The 20,006-nt window shown below is 47.4% G+C and overlaps 1 protein-coding gene across 1 annotated transcript; it reads right to left on the bottom strand.

The window, feature by feature from the left end:
• Nucleotides 1-2,950: 2,950 nt before the first annotated feature.
• Nucleotides 2,951-19,644, bottom strand: LOC135902702 (tissue alpha-L-fucosidase-like). The gene is made up of 3 exons (XM_065432926.2): nt 18,910-19,644; nt 9,055-9,342; nt 2,951-4,509 (listed from the first exon to the last, which is right to left on the bottom strand). The coding sequence occupies exons 1-3, from the start codon at nt 19,248-19,250 to the stop codon at nt 3,732-3,734; spliced, it is 1,407 nt and encodes a 468-aa protein (XP_065288998.1). The 5' UTR covers nt 19,251-19,644; the 3' UTR covers nt 2,951-3,731.
• Between the last annotated feature and the right edge of the window lie 362 nt (nt 19,645-20,006).

Raw genomic sequence — 20,006 nt, 5'->3', positions numbered from 1 at the left:
AAGTCGTGCTTTAGATTTTCAATTCCACAACTTTGTGGGTTTAATGTTGTTATAAACATTTGACGTCAAAGGTGCATTGACTTTTCTAAAGTCGTACATCGAACCATGCAACGAGACAAGGCAAATCAACACACTATCACACAAGTCGGCAAAGAGTGTAGCGAGGTCTGATGAGACGGAGCGTTGTGGGGATTCAGTTGTGCCATCATGTCACAGAAAAAAAAAATATCATCACTTTTTCACCGGCGCAAAAACATCCATGTAAACACACTAAAGCCAGCAAAGGTACCTACGTTCTTATTTGTTCTTTCTCCTTTGACTTTTATTCGCAAGCCGATGATGGTGGCTCAGTCTTGTGTGCGCAAGGGAAAAAAAGCGTTGAGCAAGCGCGCCGCCTTCAGTCATGCTCGATTATAAGGGGGCGAGGAAAGAGGGAGGGGGCGAGGCGGGTCTTAGGATTTCGTTGTCTTTAAATCTGTGATTTCGCAACGTGTTTATTTGCCTTGTTTGACGCATTATATACAGTGGCTTTTTCTTAGATATCTAGATACCTAGATACTTACCTAGATCGTCGTTGGCGCATAATAGCTGTAGTTGCTTTTGCGCCATTAAACCCTACATACCAACGACCACCAACCTACCTCAGATACCTAGATTTATTGGAGACTTATACGTATATTCAATTTTCTTTTTGCGAGGTTTTTGTGTATACGTGCAGTGAACTTTGTTTCCAGTCACTCTCTTTTGCCCTCTATCAAGCTGTATCTTCGCATTTGTATATTCCCGCCGACAAGTTGATTACGAACCAGGCGACCAAGTTTTAGTTTGGACCCCCGTCCGCCGTAAAGGCCTTTCGGCAAAACTTCTTAGCCGGTAGTTCGGCCCTTACAAAGTGCTTCGCCAAGTGAGTGACGTCAATTATGAATTTTTTCCAGGTGTCACCCAGCCAGCACTATGCCGACAACTGTGGCCCGAGATTGTGCACGCCGTGCGGTCAAAACCATATCGCACACCACAATAGTCATGGTTTTCAGACCATTGCGTTTTTCCTGCACAAGTCTCTCTTCCCGTGAACGATTTCTTCAGCATCGACTTGCTCTTCTGGGAGGAGGGTTAATGCCACGCGCTTCTGCCACGCGCTTGGGCCACTTGCTCGCGAAAGAAGACGAGCACGAGCTGGCTCACGAGGTCGCGCTTTGGTCTTTTGTCGGTGCTGCGCTGCCCCTTAGACGACTCGGATTTTAATGGCCTCTCTTAGAAGTCGCCTGTCAATTAAACGGGACAATATTACAGAGGTCCTAAACTATCGCCCTCTCTCTATTCTGTCCTCCCTTAGCAAAATTATTGGACAAATATTTCTGAAGCGTATTAACAAGTACTTAGACAAATTTAAGTTGCTAAAGCCCTGCCGATTCGGTTTCCGTGCAAGTAGTTCAACCATTTTAGCTTTACTATCATTAACCAATATATTTCGTCGGTTCTGTATTTTTTTATTTTACTAACGCCTTTGATACCGTTAATCATAGTATTTTATTAACTAACCTAGAATCATTGGGTATAACTGGTCCACCTTTAACTTTTTTTCGAAACCTACTTACTTGATCGCAAACAATCAGTCTGAACAGGTGGCGTTTATTAAAATGTCAAGGTGATTAATGAAGGGGCACCGCAGGGCTCCATACTTCGGCCTTTATTGTTTGTATCTACATTATTGATTTGCCTGATTGCATTAATTGTCCTAACGTTGTCCTTTACGCTGGTGATACTCCCCATTTTCATGTCACACTAATCGTGGACAATGCTAATCACTAAACTGAACGAATTTACGAAAGTTTTTCAATGGTGTTCTTTAAACAACATAATTTTGAACCCATTTAAAACTCATGTGATGATTATTAAAATATATAAAAAAGTTCTCCCTTTTCTACCGCAAGTATCCATAGGCCTTCATTTAATCCCAGCGGCTGACTATGTAACTTTCCTTGGCATAAAAGTAGACTCTAACTTGAAGTTTAATAATCATATTGCTTACGTTAAACACAAAATTGCTATTGGTATAAGAGCTCTGATTAAATCTCGTCCTTTCCTTTCTGTTTACAACCTTTTGTCTTTGTGCTTTGCGTTCATACATAGTCCACATATGGCATTACTTCGTGGTGAAATACATATAACTGTCACCTTTCGTCCATACAGGACACTCAGAACCAGGCCATTCGCATTATTCCAAACAGTTCTTTTCACTCTAATGCTGCTCCGCTCCTTCAGGCTAACTTCATTCTTCCTATATCTGGCTTGTTTAAATTTAATTTACTTATCGCTCTGTTTAAATTACTTAACAAGCAGCTCGCATTTCAATTAATAGAGTCTAGGTTGCTCACAAATATTGATAGCACTAGGTTTGCCCATAATCACAACTTACTATTGCCAAATGCAACACGAACTATGGCAAAATTACTTCCTCCTTCCCAGCAATGAAATTGTGAAATGACTTGCCCTACGCTCTTAAATCATCATCTTTGCATGCATTAAAATATGAACTTAGGAATTACATTTTGTTTAATTAGTTGCCCTGGTTAATTTACTTTGTATAGGAAGTGTGTACTTCATTTGATAAATAGGGCTATACAATTTAGATTGGTAATCTGCGAAATCTTTTTTATTGTACATGCATGACTCCTTGTATAAAACTAGAATGTATTCCTTTTGCCTACTTCGTTCGCTTTTTATTTGCTTCTAAATTGCATAATTTTACACAGCTGTAATAATTAATCATTTTATACCAATCTTCTTGTTATGCGAGGGTATCGCTGCAGTCTTGTGTCTTTGGGACCCTCGCCTAAGAACCAACTATGTATCTTGAATGAAAAATAAACTGAAACTGAAATATTCAGCTTAGACCATTCGCGTACTGTCGACGTAGTTCGTCATTTATTGTGTGTACAAAGTACGCATATATTAAATTGTGCGCCCATTCAATTATTCTTGATACGTTGGCGAAAGAGTGGGCGAAAGTTTGCGTGCCTGTCGGGGTAGATGCGTGAAGATAAATTGCGCTAAACTTACTATGACAGGAACCGGCGCTACATCCTTTGTCATTGTTTAGCGATCGGTACTCACTCTTGCCAACGTTCCAGGGTTGGTGTCTTTGCTGTGGAGGTTAGCGATACAGCGCCGGTGGGTGAGGGAAGTATTTTATTCTCGGGGAAAGCCATGTAGCTCACCATGTATCTTGGAGTATACAGACTGCCATATTGGGTGAAAATTCCATGAATTAAAGTGAATGGTCGGAGGAACACCTGGGTTCTGTGACATAAGAGAATGGAGAAGATAGCGCAGGTGCGTCGTCGTTCCCATTTCACCGTCGTCACGCTGTGGCCATTCTACAGCCATCTGGCCGTCTTCGTGACGCTGCCGTGATCAATTCACTTGTCGTCATGATGTCTTGCTCATGCTGCTGTTGTCACCTTCGAATGTTTCTGCAACAAATTTTCTCCACATTCTGCTCCTTTCGCAGGACCTTTTCCTTAAGTCTTAACTAAACTAATGCCAAGTTGTTGCAAGCTGAGTAACACTTGCAATATCTATATCCCAACACGTTATTGCTTATTTATGAATTGCCACTGTCACTTCGGACTAGTGTACGGCAAGGCGAATTTCGTTCAGTATGAACGAGGCCATGAACTGGATGAAAGTCGTTTACCCAAGAGCAATAACATTGACCTAAATCAAAGTTAAATGGCACCTTCGACCTTCAACACCCATGCCCACGGCGTGGGCAGCTGATCAGGGGTGAGCTTGGGAAAGAAGACAGTCGTGCCCTTCCTAGCAGCTGGCCGTTGGCCCACGTCTGCTAAAGATTGCTCTGACACCCAAGTAAACGTTTTTTCAGTGGGCAAGCCAAGCATGGTAACTCTGCTTTGCGGCAACAATTCCAAAGACTCCAGGAAGAGCTGCTCGTTCTTGGGCCACCTCATCACGTACACGTACACGACGTCAGCCTTGGACGTGAACCACACGTGCGGTGTGGCCGTGTCGTTCTGGTGCTTCCAGGGCCGCGATCCGTAGACCGCTTCGCCGTTGACCGCAAGCCACTCCCCCAGCTGAGTGAGCCGCTCTTCGAAAGCCGGAACGATGATGCCGTCCTTGGTCGGGCCGACGTTAATGAGAAGGTTGCCGTTGCAGCTGACCGTGCTCGCTAGGATGTCGAGGAGCTCGCCGATGGTGCGGTAGTCCGAGAGGCTTGCATCACGTCTGTAGCCCCAGGAACGCTGGTCAATTGGTAGGCAGTTCTCCCACTTGTGTGGCTGAAGCACGCCCGGATTGAACTGGTCATCGCAGTTAAAGAAGTCGCCATGCTTGCAGCGCACGCCTTTGCCCCAGCGGTCATTGACCACCACGGTCGAGCGGACGGGGCTGTCGTTGTACAGCCAGGCGAGGAAAGACGTGCTGTTCCAGTAAGTGTCGGGCGCTTCCCATTCTCCGTCAGACCACACAATATCTGGTTCATATCTGCACGTTCGAAATAAAAACAGTCATTTTGTATACAAAGTCCTGCACCAATTCGGCCAGCGCTGCAAAAGCATGTTGGTCGGCAAGCATACGCATAACGCGACATATGAAGAAACGTGATTGCTAATGTACACATTGTACATAATTAAGGGACAATGCACGCAAGTCCAGAAATACAAGTGGCATCTGAGATCGCCACTGCGGAACACAAATTCATTTTGCCGAGTCTCCGTGTCAAGACTCTAGCATGTGCACTTCTAGTCCCATTTATTATCCTGCAGTGTGCCGTCTGTGTGACCAGCTGTCTCAAAAATTTTCCTTCTCTTCATCTATCGCAGAATAAGATATTGTCGGCATAAGTTACAAGGTGACCTCTTCCTCTTTTCACTATTGAAGAAATCCATCCCCCTACCCCCTCACCCAGCACGACTATTTACGTCTTTATCTCAGAAGCTGGACTGGAAGGTCTTGACTATTCGAGATATTGAAGCTCCTTCATCAGTTACAGTTCAGCAAAAATCTTTGGATGCTCACTCAAAGAAAAATAGCGTCAGAAGCGTTTAATTGACAGCGCATACTAATGCTGCCCGTGACACCACCGCCATGACAGCATATCTCATCCCGCTCCATGAAGAGAAACGGAGAGGGTGAGCATGCAGGCAGGTGCACCTCCTCTCATTCTCGTCTGTTTTGTTATGCATGGACTTCTATGGATAGATTGAGGTAACTACTTCATTTCATTTAGTCGTACAGCAAAAGTAAAGCAAGAAATTGCAAATTTTACAAGACGCCAATGCGCAGCTCTCCCTTTCCTAGTACTTTTTGGAGATATGTCAATGCAATGTCAATGCTCGTTGGAGATATGTCAATGGAATGCACACTGGTGTAGAACGTTACCCGCGCTACCAACCGCCACTCGTATGCTGCAAAGGCTCGAGCTTCCATATTTACCAGAGGAAAAAAATTGAACGTATTATGCACACTCGTGTGTTTCCTTCAAGAGTGAACCATAATGTGCACATAGAACACAATTTGCACATAATGACGCTGCACTAATGCGTGCATCGCGAGCCATTTTTTTCTGTCTCTGTGGATACGCAGGTATTCGATTTTTGTTCCGTATAGCTTGACTAGGAAGAAAAAATATGTGCTGTCTAATGCGTGCGAGTCCAATGTTCGCTAATTGGGGAGCATATTTGTCATGCGACATAATTCCCGCATTCCCCACAGCCGCTTGGCCCTTTTCCCCTCACAAAGACCTCGAGCGATGTTTTCCAATGTTATCGCCACTCATCATGACACTATTCAATCATAATATACAACAGCAGCGAGACTTTCGTCTTCCTTGTGGTGTTTCCACCAGCCACAGGTGCACCTTAATATACTGGGGATAACTAAAATGGTCGATCACCCAAGAATGGATTTAAAACAAACAACGATGCTGCTTCTGAATGAGACATATAGGGACTAATGCAAATCATTCATGAATCGGTCTCAACCACCAGCTCAATAGGTGCCTTTGTCATTCCGCCTATGATCAACACAATTAGATTTAAATTGTCGCCTATAACATCTAATGCTGCCGCACAACGGGTGCCGAAAGAGCGACCACGCAAATAGGCCATATATTACGACTCAAAGACAGCCCTTGTGAGTTTGCAGTTTGTCCTGCGCTAAAGGACTTACCACGAATCGGTACAGTAGATAAAAAATTATCACCAATGAGCCCGTGAGAAAGGACACCGCATAATATTTTAGAGGCTACCAAGAAATACCGGTATTACTGGTAATGACGAGGCAGCCCGGTCCGCCCATAAAGAAGCCCGAGTGGTTCCGATCCCACTATAATGAACGGACGTTGCAAGACAACTTTATCTCATAGCTCGGACTATAACGCAAAAATTTTCGTCGTGTGCTAGTTTCCCCGTTGTGTCAACTACGTAAACTTGATCCTTCGTTAGAAGGCCCCTCACCAGGCCACGCAGCAAATATTGGTTATAGGCTGCAAGTTGTCGCATGCGTGGTAGGGTTCTAGAGCTATAATTTGCCAAATTAGTTCATTTATAGCAAAGATAAAATTGTTTCAAGTGCGGCGAACCCATGATTTCAGGAGGCGAGCGTCACCGCCAAAACAGACACTCCCTCCACTTGCGCCTGTCTTGCCTCCGAAGCGAAATTCCTTCCCTGCGTTCTCCCGTACTCGAGCCGGAGTACTGCGTGAAGAATGTGTCACGAGCCCTGCCTTCTTTCTTTTTCTCTCTCTGTCGTGTTTTTTGCTGAGTGACGCATTCCCGGTGATGGTCTCGCGCACGACCTGTTGCGTTTGTCTCGTTTTGCTCAGTGGACGATGTTGCCTGCTCTGCACAAGAGCAGCTGATTAGCGGTTTAAATCAGTGCCACAATCAGGAGCACTGAGGCAGGCGCGAGGGGACGAAAGCGCATGACCGCGGCGCTGGAACACGCTAGAAAATGACATAGTTTCGTTCTGTGCGCGCGCGACTGCACGACGTGGGAAAAAGCCGATGAAACGGAAATACCTCTCTCTTGCTGCGGCAAAAAGTAAAACAAAACAGACATTTGGTATACATGCTTTATTAGTTCGCTAAATTTTAATTCGTGTATTGAAGCAACAGATTAAACGAATAACTGATGTTGCCTTGAATAATTCTCCAAGTTTAGTGTCCCTCTGAGGGACGTCATAGCACTGTCATGTACGCGGGCCTCCTTGTGTGGTCGACGTCGACTTTTCAGCTGAGTGCGCGGGGCCCACTCCGAGAAGGGGAAACGGCGTTTGGTTTGAAATTCAAGGTCTCTTCGCGCCGCTTCGGGATGTAATACTTAGCAGACACGATCGTTAGCGCGCATTGTATGCACTGCGCTACCAGCTCGATAGGGCCAGACCTGGTGAGGGGTCTTTTGATGCTGCAACTGCCATCACAAGTTTCTTTGCTCCCATGCAACGTTGTTATGCCGCCCAGGGGTCGCGGTTGCGCTCACGAAAGCATGCTCGTTCCACATAGGCATGTCCGGCACGCACATGTGGGAGTCCTGCGGCACCGAAGCAACTTCTCGTTATGACGTCCAGCGCCGCCTTCTGCGGATAGAATTAAACTGGCTGGACTCAAGACCGGTTTCAGAAGGGAAGAACTATAAACCATGGCTGAGCGCGTCACTGGTGCAGGAACCGACGAAGGCGTTGCTACAATGCTTGAAGCCGACCAGTCTGCGCGACAATGTGTAGACTTGGCGTGCTCCTTCATGCGTGCCCGCGACTAGTGCATGCTCTTTTACATTCTAGTTTCAGCTTTTACTTTTACAATTTCAATTTCCCAGTGCAGGGTAGAAAACAGGACGTGTGTCTGGTTAACCTCCCTGCCGTTTCTTGCCTCTCTCTTTCGTTGGTATTCGAAAGACCCGCGTGTATTAAAAGCAAGGTAGTGTGCAGTAGTATGGCGGAATTAACAACCAAAACAATTCGCACCATGCGATTGGCAAGAAAAGAATGCTTTAGCCGAAGTCGAAGGCGCGAAAGGATTAAGCGAAACCTGCCTGAAACAAAACTGTTGGCGGTCGTCGTGGTGTGTAATGTGCTATGCAATGATTTGTGCCGTGGTTATACTGATGTAGTATGAGTTATTTGTATATGCGTTAGGAGTACGAGCAGAGAGAGTCATTTAGTTACATTCCTGAACATATACATTCCGCGCTGACTGCCATATAATGCTACATGCATATCTTCGATAGTTCCCGTTTAGGGAGCTTCCGCTTAATTGTTGCTTAACCAATGCGTTGATGCCGTAATAGGTAGCGGAGGAGGAACGGCTGCGTGCGCAGGCGTGGTTAGCGAACGAGTGGCACATTTTGTTTTTGGTCCCCCTTAGTCACCTTTCATCCTCGATATTCGGGTGTTTACCAAGGCGTCCCACACTGCTTGCTATCCTCATTTTAGTGCAGGCTTAGGCATTTGGAACCCAGGTTTAGCACCTCCTTTTCACATATATGGCGTAAGGGGAATGGTAAAAGCGGACGGGCTCGTAGAATGGCTTTGCACCGGCGCGTCTATTGTTACCGCGGACAGTGAGTTAGCGGACAATTGTTATCGCGGACACTGTACTCTGTATAGCAGCTATAAACCACGCTCACACTCGGCTTAACATGCGCATTATGGCCATCTTTTGAGAAAAAGATTTTTTGGTTTCACATATAGTTTTTCGACCGACTCGCATATAATGCTACGCATTAAAATGATATACGGCGTTAGCACACCGGAGCGAATTCAGTATCAACTGAGGGGCGCGTTCTGCCGATCGTTTTGATAGGCGAGCTTCGCGGGATGTCACCACCTCGTTCCGAGGGGGACACTAATATCATCATCATTATCCGCTTATGCCGGTGATTTACTTTCTCCTGACGTCATGCTGACCGAGCGAATGCAGCAGGTAGCACAAGGAGCTGTGACTTTTAATAAGATCTTCAAACCAATCAACTGATGATTTAGCATAGCAAGTACCAATAAGTCATTCATTGCAATGTGACAGTGATCACCTATTCACGATCTCCACCAGTTCCGGAATGGCCTTGGCAGGTGGAAACAGGGCACTCTCGAATCCGGACGCCTTGTCGGCCAGGTATAGCGGGTGGTACCAGTCCATCATGGAGTGGTACACGCCGAACCGCATTCCTCCGCGGCGCCTAACAGCATCTGCCAGGTCCCCAACCAGGTCCCGGTGCGGTCCCACGTCTTTGGCGTTCCAGTTCCACGAGACGTTCGAGGGCCACAGGGTGAAGCCCTCGTGATGCTTGCCCGTCAACACCACGTACCGGGCTCCCGACCTGAATGCGCATGTGAATGTCGCTTCAGCACACAGGGCGAAAACTAGGTTATATAGTGGGAAATTTTATCATCAGCCTTTATGTAACAGGTTCGAACATTGCAATAAACTCATGTTCACTGGTAACAACTACAATGATTCTTTTTCTTCCAGAAGAGGGATGAACAGAGCAGCCAAACCAAACTATTTCATCAAGGAAATGCTTCTTTTTGCGCATAATTCACAAGGAAGAAAATAAGCTTGACAACACAACAGACAGTTAACTAACAAACATTTGGTTTTGTTGCTCGCATAGCAATATATATTCACAGGCGAAATGGTGAAAAGAAAGGATAAAATTTACGTTTTTTTCCCGCTTTCGCCTCAGAATACACATATTGCGGTGCCAGAAATAAAACTAGAAGGTTGTTAGCTCTCTGTCCTCTCGCATTCTTCCTTTCCTCGGGAATCGTCCACAAAGTAAAGCGTTTCCCTGATCAAAGAAGATTACACCATCCAGCCGAAGCAGCTCATATATGAGAGAGAGCCACACACTACATCTCGTTACTAGAAAAAAAAAAAACCTGAAGCTACAGGGTAACTCCGCTTCTCGAAATTGCTTACTTGAAAGTGATTATACGGCTTTCCGACCAAATCGTAGTACTAACATTGCTACTAAAATCTGGTTATTGGCCAGATTTTAACAAAATTTATTTTTTTCGACCATTTGCTTTAGGACATGGTGTTGCGATTGCCTACCGTCTTGATTTCATATATATATATATATATATATATATATATATATATATATATATATATATATATATATATATATATATATATATGAGTGATATCATGAGAGCTACCCCCAGTTTCGAGATACCTGTACCACAAATGTACTACGAAAACAACTGATGTCGCGTTTAATATTGTTCTGCACGGAATCGAGGAAGCATTTCGCAGAAAATCTTAACGCCAATGTATTACACGTTCTAGGCGCGTTCTCTTGAATGGAGACGACATCGCTACTGCCCGGTTTACATATCATCTATTGCTCATCGTTCTATAGAACCCTTTTATTCTGCATTCCTTCGATGAGATAACTATGGGCAATTTAATTTTATGTCAATTAAGTTAGTGCTACCTTTACAACTATCATGTTCGACTGTTCAGTTCTGCGGCAATATGCCAGGCAGGGGAAATCTGGTAAAACAAAACAAAAATTCACGCAGAAACTCCTCTGGGTGTTGTCTAAGCATGCGTAAACATTGTGTCACTTGCTGAGCTCGATGTTCCGGTGTCATTATTGCTTTTATGAAATTTTATCCGAACAGTATAAAAGACAGCGCCGCGGCAACACGAACTGCTTCGGACGACGGCGCAAGGTGAATAGATGAGGCAAGCAAACTACTGGAGGTGGCGGCGCCAGGTGCGCTGATGACGTTCCGATCGTTATAAGCCTTTGGAGTTCTTTGGCGCCTTATCCAACCGCGTTACCCATCCAACCGTAATCAACCGTGACCGACCATACTCCGGCGGTGGCTGCGTATGGCGCGACCGCGCGGGCCCCTATATGGAGAGCGGTCTCCAATTTGGACACAGTGCAACGAGTGTTGATACTTCCTTTCGCACTGTGTTCTCGCAGCTTAGTTCGTGCTGAAGCGAGAGGCAACAGGAAGGTCAATTCGCTCGCTGCTGCCTGCACTCTGTTGAACGCGATCATCTTACGTGACGGGTGGCCGAATGGGTGGACGGACATTTTTTCCCATTTGGTAGGAGTTAAGTTTTTGCTGATTGTTTTGTTCTTTTCTCCTTGAAGTCGACCAAAGTCTCTTCAAGGTGTTTATCGGCGTTGATGAAGCAGGAGGCAGGTTGGAGGTAACAAAACTTGAAGATATATTGCAACGGAAATATTTACACAGTCAAATACACAGTGAGCAAAAGAACACTGATACAAAACACATAGGTAAACAGCGCCTTACTCTTCTACTTTTTCTTAAGTTAGAGCCTAGGACAACTGTCACTACATACGATCAACCGAGTCTCACTGTTCTACCACTAAGTGGTTACGGCCCAGACTAGCGTTGCATCGTACGGAGTCTTACTGTTCTATCAGGTTTAGTGATTACAGCCTAGACTGAGGAACAAGCACCTCGTCTCGGTTGTTATAGGGGAAAGAGACAAAGAAAAAGGGCGGTAGGGTCGTTAGCCCATCCCACGGAAGCAATTGCCAATGAGAGTTGACAGTTTCTTAAGCCACAACCCAAAGGGATGGGCTTACTCTCATAAGTGAATCTATTGGAAAACCACCCTGTTTTCCCTCTTCCCACATCTTCCTCTCCCCCTCCTATTTCCACGTGGTCAGTGACGGCCTCGTCAAACACGCCAGGCATGCATGATTTATTGAGGCCATCTCGCACCTCAGCGGCGTTTCTAGCCAGCAAGGGGGGCTCGGGCGCTGGTGTCCCAACACCGCGTACCGTAGTCCCCCTCAAGGTTTTTCCTGGTAGAAAACTAATTACCGCTGGCGGCATCCGGACTCGGGTGCTCTTCAAACGACGCCGCGCCCCTCTCTACGGCGCGCACTGCATGTTGCAACACGACACAAAGCGGGCTCTCCCCAGTGCTCAAAACAAGATGCACGTGGCTGCCGTCCGAATGCGAGGGGCGCGAACCCCCCGCTCCGTACGCGCCAGACGTGGTCAACATTGCTAGCAGCTGCGTCTCCAATTAGCAGGGGACTCAAGAGCCGGCGCCACAACGTCGCGTATACAACCGTCCCGCTCGAGCTTTGTCCGCGTGGCCCTATTATGACCATCGGCGGAATGTCAACAAAGCCCGCGCAAAAGCATTTGCTCCGAATCCGTTTTGCGCCTCTGCACCGCGCCCCCCGCGGCGGCGCGCGCCTCGGCTCGTTACCGACACCACGCGGGCCGTCCGACCCCTCACAAACAGAATCGTTTGCCGCCCGAGGCGCTGGGGGGTGGACGCTTCTCCATTCACAAAACGCACGTGCAACTAGCGGCACTTCAAAAGTATATACAAAACAATCATGCAGCCCTACGCCGTCCATTCTTCCTGTTCGAGAGATGAGCGGCCTAACACGTTCCCCCTAAAGAGTATACTGGGCTGATTTTCGCTCAGTGATACGATAAATCACTGCCGCGATTACGTAATGAACATTCTAACCACCCCCTAGCCTAATTACATCACAAGAACAAACACTTTCAAGTAACAAAGCAAGAAGAGAGTAAAAAGAAATACACAATACATGTCATCAAACTATTAAGTACACGATTGCAGTTCCAAACTGTAAGAGCACTCTAGTGTCTCTGGGTCTTGAATCGGCACTCACAAAGTCCGCAATATACAGCGCCAAGTGAGCAGGAACATTCACGCCCATCCAGTTGGCATGGCACTATAGTATTACGCTGGCTTCCATGAGCTGTTGTGAAGCCTGGACAAAGCATCCGCGTTACCATTACTGACACCCTTCCGATGTCGCACTGACACGTGATATCGCTGTAAAGCCAGCGCCCATCTTGTCAATTTTGCCCCGTGTGGAGTCGAAGTTGTAAGGTACGACAATGGATTGTGGTCGGAAACAACGTTTATCTCGGCACCAAAAAGCCAGTAGTCAAACTTCTTTAAGGCCCATATAATAGCAAACGCTTCCCTCTCAATTGTCGACCATCGCGTCTGAGTCGGCGTGAAGCGGTGGCTGGCAAAGGCAATAGGCCCCTCCTTTCCCTCGGCTGTCATTTGCGCCAAACAAGCGCCCGCCGCCGTAGCTGACGCGTCTGTGAAAAGCCAGTAGGGCTCAGATGGGTCTGGAGTGCTGAGCGCCACGGCCTCGCACAGGGACTGTTTCAGTGTCTTAAACGCCGTCTGAGCTTCCTCTGACCAGGGTATGCTATTGGGTACCCCCTTCTTTGTTAACCGCGTGAGCGGGCTCGCCACCTCTGCACATTCTCGGACGCACTCGCGATAGTAGCCGCACAGTCCTAGCAGGCTGCGTAGCTCCTTTTTAGTGCGTGGTGTCGCCACATTCTTAATTGCAGCTATTTTCTCTTCGTGTTCTGGGGTTGAGAATCTTGGTGCGCAACCTAATTTCTCGAGCATCGACTGTGTGAGCTGTGATTTGAAATTAGTGCCCTGGTCGGAACAGATCATTTCCGGAACGCCAGTGCGACTGAAAATTTCAATCAACGCGTCGCAAGTCGCCTTAGCTGTCAAAGAGCGCAGTGGGACAATCTCTGGCCACCCTGTGCAAATGTTCACCAAGCATAGCGCGTACCTATGACCTTTCGCTGACGGTCTGTCTAAGGGTCCAATGATGTCTGCATTGACAATTTGAAAAGGGTGATTTGGCCTAGTGGGAGGAGTTATAGGTACTCTGTCCGTGCGACGCCTGTCAGAGCGAATTTGACAATCATGGCACGAACGACAATGCTCTAATACCTCCTTCTCCATGCCAGGCCAAAAAAAATTACACCTAATACGCACTTTAGTTTTCCTTGGCCCTAGGTGCCCTCCGCATAGTGACTCATGAGCTAAACGCATCACCTCACTGCGCTTGTCTTTGGGAACAACTAGTTGTCTCACTCGAGTGCCTACTATTGAGTCCCAGTGGTGTAAGAGTCCATCAGAGACGAATATGCCGGATTTCCCACTCCGAGCATCTTCCCAACCTTTCTTTAAGGTAGCGTCAGCTAGCTGCAATCTGCGGAACTCTTCTCTCTGGCTTATTGACGCATCCCTCTCTTCATCAATTAGCTCAACTTCTGCAGAAACACCTTCCTCCTCCAAAGTAACGTTGCAGGCCACTACCTCGGCTTTCTCATTTGATCGCTCTATCCTCTGAGTAGGCTCGGCCGGTGCTACAATGGATTCCAGAGAGCTGCTGGCCCTGAATAAATGTTCCCAATCTTCCTTGGTCAACAAACAATCTGTGCCCTCGACGAGCTCATTAGTCAACGCGCAGAGTAGGTCAACGTTCTGAGGTTCCGCTGCCATTTGCGGGCTATTTAACTTTACCGGCAACGTTGCTAGCTTTGCCTCAATAGTTTTACCAAATGCAGACACCAATCGTATCGTGCCTGAAGGCTCCACAATACATTGCGGAAGCAGACTCTCGCGTATGACAGTTATTTCACTCCCCGTATCTAGAATCGCATTTGTGGATACGGTTCCGCATGAGATCGGGATCAACTGTAGGTTAGTCATGCCTTCACCTTTGTGTTTCAAGGCCTCTACCTTTGCAGTAAGGACTCCATCAGGTATCCCACTTCCCGTCTCGTCGGCTATCACCACCCTTTGTGCCCTCGGCCTTGACTCGGTAGCCTTCTTTGGCTGGTTTCCCTTGTCACTAGACTTCGGGCAATCCTTAGCGAAATGGCCTGAGCTGTGACATACGTGGCACTTGAGGGCGCTTTTCGCCACTCGCGTCGGTTTTTGCCCCATCTCTGCCGCTGATGGCTTTGAGGCATATCCTTTGCCTTTCGCTTGTTCCAACGTTTGCAGTACTTTGGCAATCTCAGGTGGCTTAAGCCATTCCTCGCCTTCTCGTAGCCTCACGTACTCAAGACCCTCTATACTAAGGCCCGCTTTTATACGATCCGCTACCATGAGTTCTGCCATAACTTCTACAGTGTCGGCTCCTCTTACCTGAAGGTAGTAGGAAAAATACGTTTTCACTCGCGACGCGAACTGTGACCACGTTTCCTCCTTCCGCTTCACTGCTCTCTCAAACCTTTGCAGATACTCTGCCGGAGAAAGCTTCAGTTCCATCAACACTGCCTGTTTAACTGACTCGTAATCTGTACTCTCTTCCTGGTTGAGGTTACGCAGTAGGTAGCGAACGCGCTCAGTTAGAGCTGGCATGACTAAATGCACGCGACTCTCATACGGTACCCCGTAAGTAGCAAAAAGTCTTTCTACCTCCTCAAACCATAAGGGTACATCCGCGTCACACGGCAGGCGGAACCCTTTCAGCACTTTTGCGCATTGCTCGACGGAGTCGAAGCCCATTCGCCTCCGATCGCCCCGCTCCGACTCAGCGCTGGACGACGTGCCATTGAGACGTTCAGCATTCGTCCTTGCCTGCAACAGCCTTTCGTACTCAATCTGAAGCTGTATACAGGTAGTCTGAGCATTGAGCCTTTGAATTTCAAGCTCAAGCGTTCTTGTATCATTCGGAATTTGCAAAGGCTGAGATGCCTGCTGCGAAAATTCCTGGCTCTGACTGGGTTCTCTCATTTCATTTGACTTATCGGAATTTAGCCTATCGTCATTTGATAACTCCCGATTCCGATCCATTCCCGCCACAGTCGCACCCTCAACTCCATTAGACTCCATTGTCTCTGCGCCCCCGCGTGTCCTCACCATTTGCTCTACACATCAACTGCCATGCCAACTTGAGAAAGACGCAAGAAATCCTGCTCACCCTTTGCTGAATGCACTGTCGTTTTCGGATCTCCTCCACGGTGCCGGGCTTGGCTGCTGTGGGATCTTCTCAAAGGTGCAGGAGGTGCTCGTTGGATGACTTGATCCCTTCACCACTGGTCCAGGATTCGATGTTGTAGAGCTCGCCGATCCTGTCGGCTGCGCCAGTTAAGTTTTTGCTGATTGTTTTGTTCTTTTCTCCTTGAAGTCGACCAAAGTCTCTTCAAGGTGTTTATCGGCGTTGATGAAGCAGGAGGCAGGTTGGAGGTAACAAAACTTGAAGATATATTGCAACGGAAATATTTACACAGTCAAATACACAGTGAGCAAAAGAACACTGATACAAAACACATAGGTAAACAGCGCCTTACTCTTCTACTTTTTCTTAAGTTAGAGCCTAGGACAACTGTCACTACATACGATCAACCGAGTCTCACTGTTCTACCACTAAGTGGTTACGGCCCAGACTAGCGTTGCATCGTACGGAGTCTTACTGTTCTATCAGGTTTAGTGATTACAGCCTAGACTGAGGAACAAGCACCTCGTCTCGGTTGTTATAGGGGAAAGAGACAAAGAAAAAGGGCGGTAGGGTCGTTAGCCCATCCCACGGAAGCAATTGCCAATGAGAGTTGACAGTTTCTTAAGCCACAACCCAAAGGGATGGGCTTACTCTCATAAGTGAATCTATTGGAAAACCACCCTGTTTTCCCTCTTCCCACATCTTCCTCTCCCCCTCCTATTTCCACGTGGTCAGTGACGGCCTCGTCAAACACGCCAGGCATGCATGATTTATTGAGGCCATCTCGCACCTCAGCGGCGTTTCTAGCCAGCAAGGGGGGCTCGGGCGCTGGTGTCCCAACACCGCGTACCGTAGTCCCCCTCAAGGTTTTTCCTGGTAGAAAACTAATTACCGCTGGCGGCATCCGGACTCGGGTGCTCTTCAAACGACGCCGCGCCCCTCTCTACGGCGCGCACTGGATGTTGCAACACGACACAAAGCGGGCTCTCCCCAGTGCTCAAAACAAGATGCACGTGGCTGCCGTCCGAATGCGAGGGGCGCGAACCCCCCGCTCCGTACGCGCCAGACGTGGTCAACATTGCTAGCAGCTGCGTCTCCAATTAGCAGGGGACTCAAGAGCCGGCGCCACAACGTCGCGTATACAACCGTCCCGCTCGAGCTTTGTCCGCGTGGCCCTATTATGACCATCGGCGGAATGTCAACAAAGCCCGCGCAAAAGCATTTGCTCCGAATCCGTTTTGCGCCTCTGCACCGCGCCCCCCGCGGCGGCGCGCGCCTCGGCTCGTTACCGACACCACGCGGGCCGTCCGACCCCTCACAAACAGAATCGTTTGCCGCCCGAGGCGCTGGGGGGTGGACGCTTCTCCATTCACAAAACGCACGTGCAACTAGCGGCACTTCAAAAGTATATACAAAACAATCATGCAGCCCTACGCCGTCCATTCTTCCTGTTCGAGAGATGAGCGGCCTAACAGTAGGCATGTTAACGCTTGCGCATTTAAAAGAAAAGCTTCCGCTGTAGAGTGGCACGAAGCTACGATGGAAGCGCAATTAGGTTTCTCAAAAGAGTCCTTAAAAGAGTTCGTCCTTGTCAATGCATCCAACCCGAGGCCAACGCAATTCCATGGTGGTCTCTCTACAATTATGTTTTCTGCTTTTTTTTTCTTTTTTGTTAACTACGAAGCCCTTTTTCGTAACCATATGAGCGTCCTTCGTGCCTCTGCACTGTATTCTATGGTGGATGCCAAAAGCTTCGTGAATGCGGCCCCAAATATAAAAGTGAACTTGACCGTTGGCGCACCTTGGCTAAAAGAATGCATAGCATCAGGATTTGCTGCAATTTTTTTTACAAACCATTTTAGCGCAAGACCATCTATGGAATACGGGCCCAGTCATTAAAAAGTATGTAATCATTGTGCTCGATTGTCCATAAGCTTCACGTTCTGGTAGTAGCTGCTCCGAGGAGAGATCTACTTCTGAGCACTGCTGCATACAGCATGACAGATATTTTTGCTTACAAGATCTAACTTGAATCATCGAAAACACCAATTAGCGTAAAAGAGCCATAGTCTGCGCTGCTGGAAGTTTAATGCCTACTACTTGGTGAAATACGTAACTGTATTAGGCTAACCGAATTCATGATTCGCTAAATTATCTGCCATATCTCACTCTTAAATACTAAGGGTTAATTTTTTACGTTATAGGAACTTTGCAAAACTGCCTGTGGCAGATTCTGTGGCGCAATTCTAATTTCCAAAGTAATTGCTAGAAATTGAATAAGTAAGACCTTGGCTGATAAATTTATGGCACGTATTGCAATTTACGAAGAGTAGTGTGTGAGTTTGTAAGGCCTGTCCATGTGGAAAGAATTATGAGAATGGCGCCGCATTCATGATATGCACCATCAAGCCTGCGGTAAAAGTGATTTGTTCCTCCCCTTACTTGTTTTAACAAAGCACCGTTTTCTGCATTGAAGCATCAAAATAACTGGAGCACCAATGTGATTTCGCACACTATGGGAATGAATTCATTATACAAAAAAGAGGTGAGGCGTGCAGACAGGACACAAGAGTAGAGAAGTGGACAACACGTAGTAGAGAAGTGAACAACACGTGTTGTCCACTTCTCTACTCTTGTGTCCTGTCTGCACGCCTCACCTCTTTTTTGCATAATGAATCCTAACCAACTAGCTCAGGTTTCTATCGCTCTATGGGAATGAGCGTCACGAAACCGGTATCGTCCGGAGAAATCGTTCCAATTGGATGCACCTTGCAAGCTCACCGGCTACAGTTCAAAAATTGATGTACCGTAAATTATTTATTTATATACATATGGTTTGTGTATTTGTAGCAATTAGTCAGCTATGTATCTTGATTTCTCTTAAAAGTAATGTCCACGTCTTCGAGAAATTCAGCTCAAGAATTGCTTCACGTTAAACGGCGCAAACCGAGACATAGGACCGCGTTTTGCGCTTTTTACCAGGGCCGGAACTAGGACAAGTCCGGTTTCAAACCTTACTCCAAAACTTAAATTGCACTTTCTGCCACAGGCGATATTAAATAAATTGCTGCCTAGCAAAACAAAAACGCGCAGTATAGCCATGCAACACGGCTTCACTGCACTCACTTGGCGAAGATGTCGGCCCAACGAGCGGGGTCGAAGAACTCAGCCGTGAACTCTGGGGCGAAATCCTGGTACGTGAAGCCCGGTCTGTAGTTGCGCATCATGAACAGCACGTACGCGGGCTGCATTTCATGCCAGTTGTGCCAGAACCACTCGCTGCCGAAGCTGGGCACCGAGAACACGCCCCAGTGTAGAAACACGCCGATCTTGGCCTCGTCGAACCAGGGCGGCAGAGGCCGAGTGTCCAGCGACGACCAGTCGGGGCTGTAGCGGCGGGCACGGGACGAGCCCACCGCCGCTGCCAGAGCGAGTAGAAGGAGCACGCACGAAGCCGAGAGGTTCATCTTTGCGGTTTTCCCTGCCGGTCGCTCACCTTAGCGGCCCCAGTACAAAGCGGTTTCTCCGACGCTGTGCCTTTTTGAGCCGGTCCCTTTCAGTGATGCAGAGTCGCAGGTACCAGAATTTGGAGATCGCCAGTCGAAGTCTATACGCGGACACTATTCAAACATGCTAAACAACCGAATGCACAGTCTTGTAAGCGAGTCCTGCAGCCTGAGCCAGAGTTTGTGCCAGCGTCAACTCAAACTGCTTTTCATGACGACACATTAGAATGGTGAATGCAGTCCTCGCTGCCAGTGGCGCTCAGTTCAGGGAATTAAAAGCGTCCCCTTTCGATTCCTCAACGTCACATCCACTGGCTGCTTGTTGGGGCAGAGATACGATGGCTCACTCAAGAGAAACGCAAACTGCCAGCAAAGAATTCTGCGGTAGATAAAGCCAGTTTTTCGATAAGGCTCAGTGAGACGAAGAAGAGAAAAAGCTTCACTTACGCCCCGAATCGGCAATGGGATAAAGTCAGCTAAAGTGTGAGCGAAGTCGCCGTCTACTGTGTGTTGTTTTATTTTAAAATATAGAGATTCCCACTTGCTATGCGACTCATCTTGAAAGTATAAAATCCTGGAATAAAAAGAAAAAAATACATAAAAAATCGGGAAGGGCAAGATCATGTGGAGGGAGAAAGTGCGTTCGTACACTTCTCGGCAAATACTCTTCTCTCGATTTTACTCTCTCTGGTGATAGTCGGTCAGCGTTTCGCCCGC

The sequence above is a fragment of the Dermacentor albipictus genome, chromosome 2 (genome assembly GCF_038994185.2).
Source record: "Dermacentor albipictus isolate Rhodes 1998 colony chromosome 2, USDA_Dalb.pri_finalv2, whole genome shotgun sequence".
Lineage (NCBI taxonomy): Eukaryota > Metazoa > Arthropoda > Arachnida > Ixodida > Ixodidae > Dermacentor > Dermacentor albipictus.
Note: the sequence above shows the minus strand (reverse complement) of the source record. Positions and strands in the feature narration are given on the sequence as shown.

What these genes read in the sequence shown, in the direction of transcription:
- LOC135902702 (XM_065432926.2), bottom strand. Translation starts at nt 19,250, where the DNA reads ATGAACCTCTCGGCTTCGTGCGTGCTCCTTCTACTCGCTCTGGCAGCG. An exon ending in TGGGCCGACATCTTCGCCAA is followed by an intron (nt 9,343 to 18,909) that starts GTGAGTGCAGTG and finishes ATGCGCATTCAG; the next exon opens with GTCGGGAGCCCGGTACGTGG. An exon ending in CTGGTGGAGATCGTGAATAG is followed by an intron (nt 4,510 to 9,054) that starts GTGATCACTGTC and finishes TCGAACGTGCAG; the next exon opens with ATATGAACCAGATATTGTGT.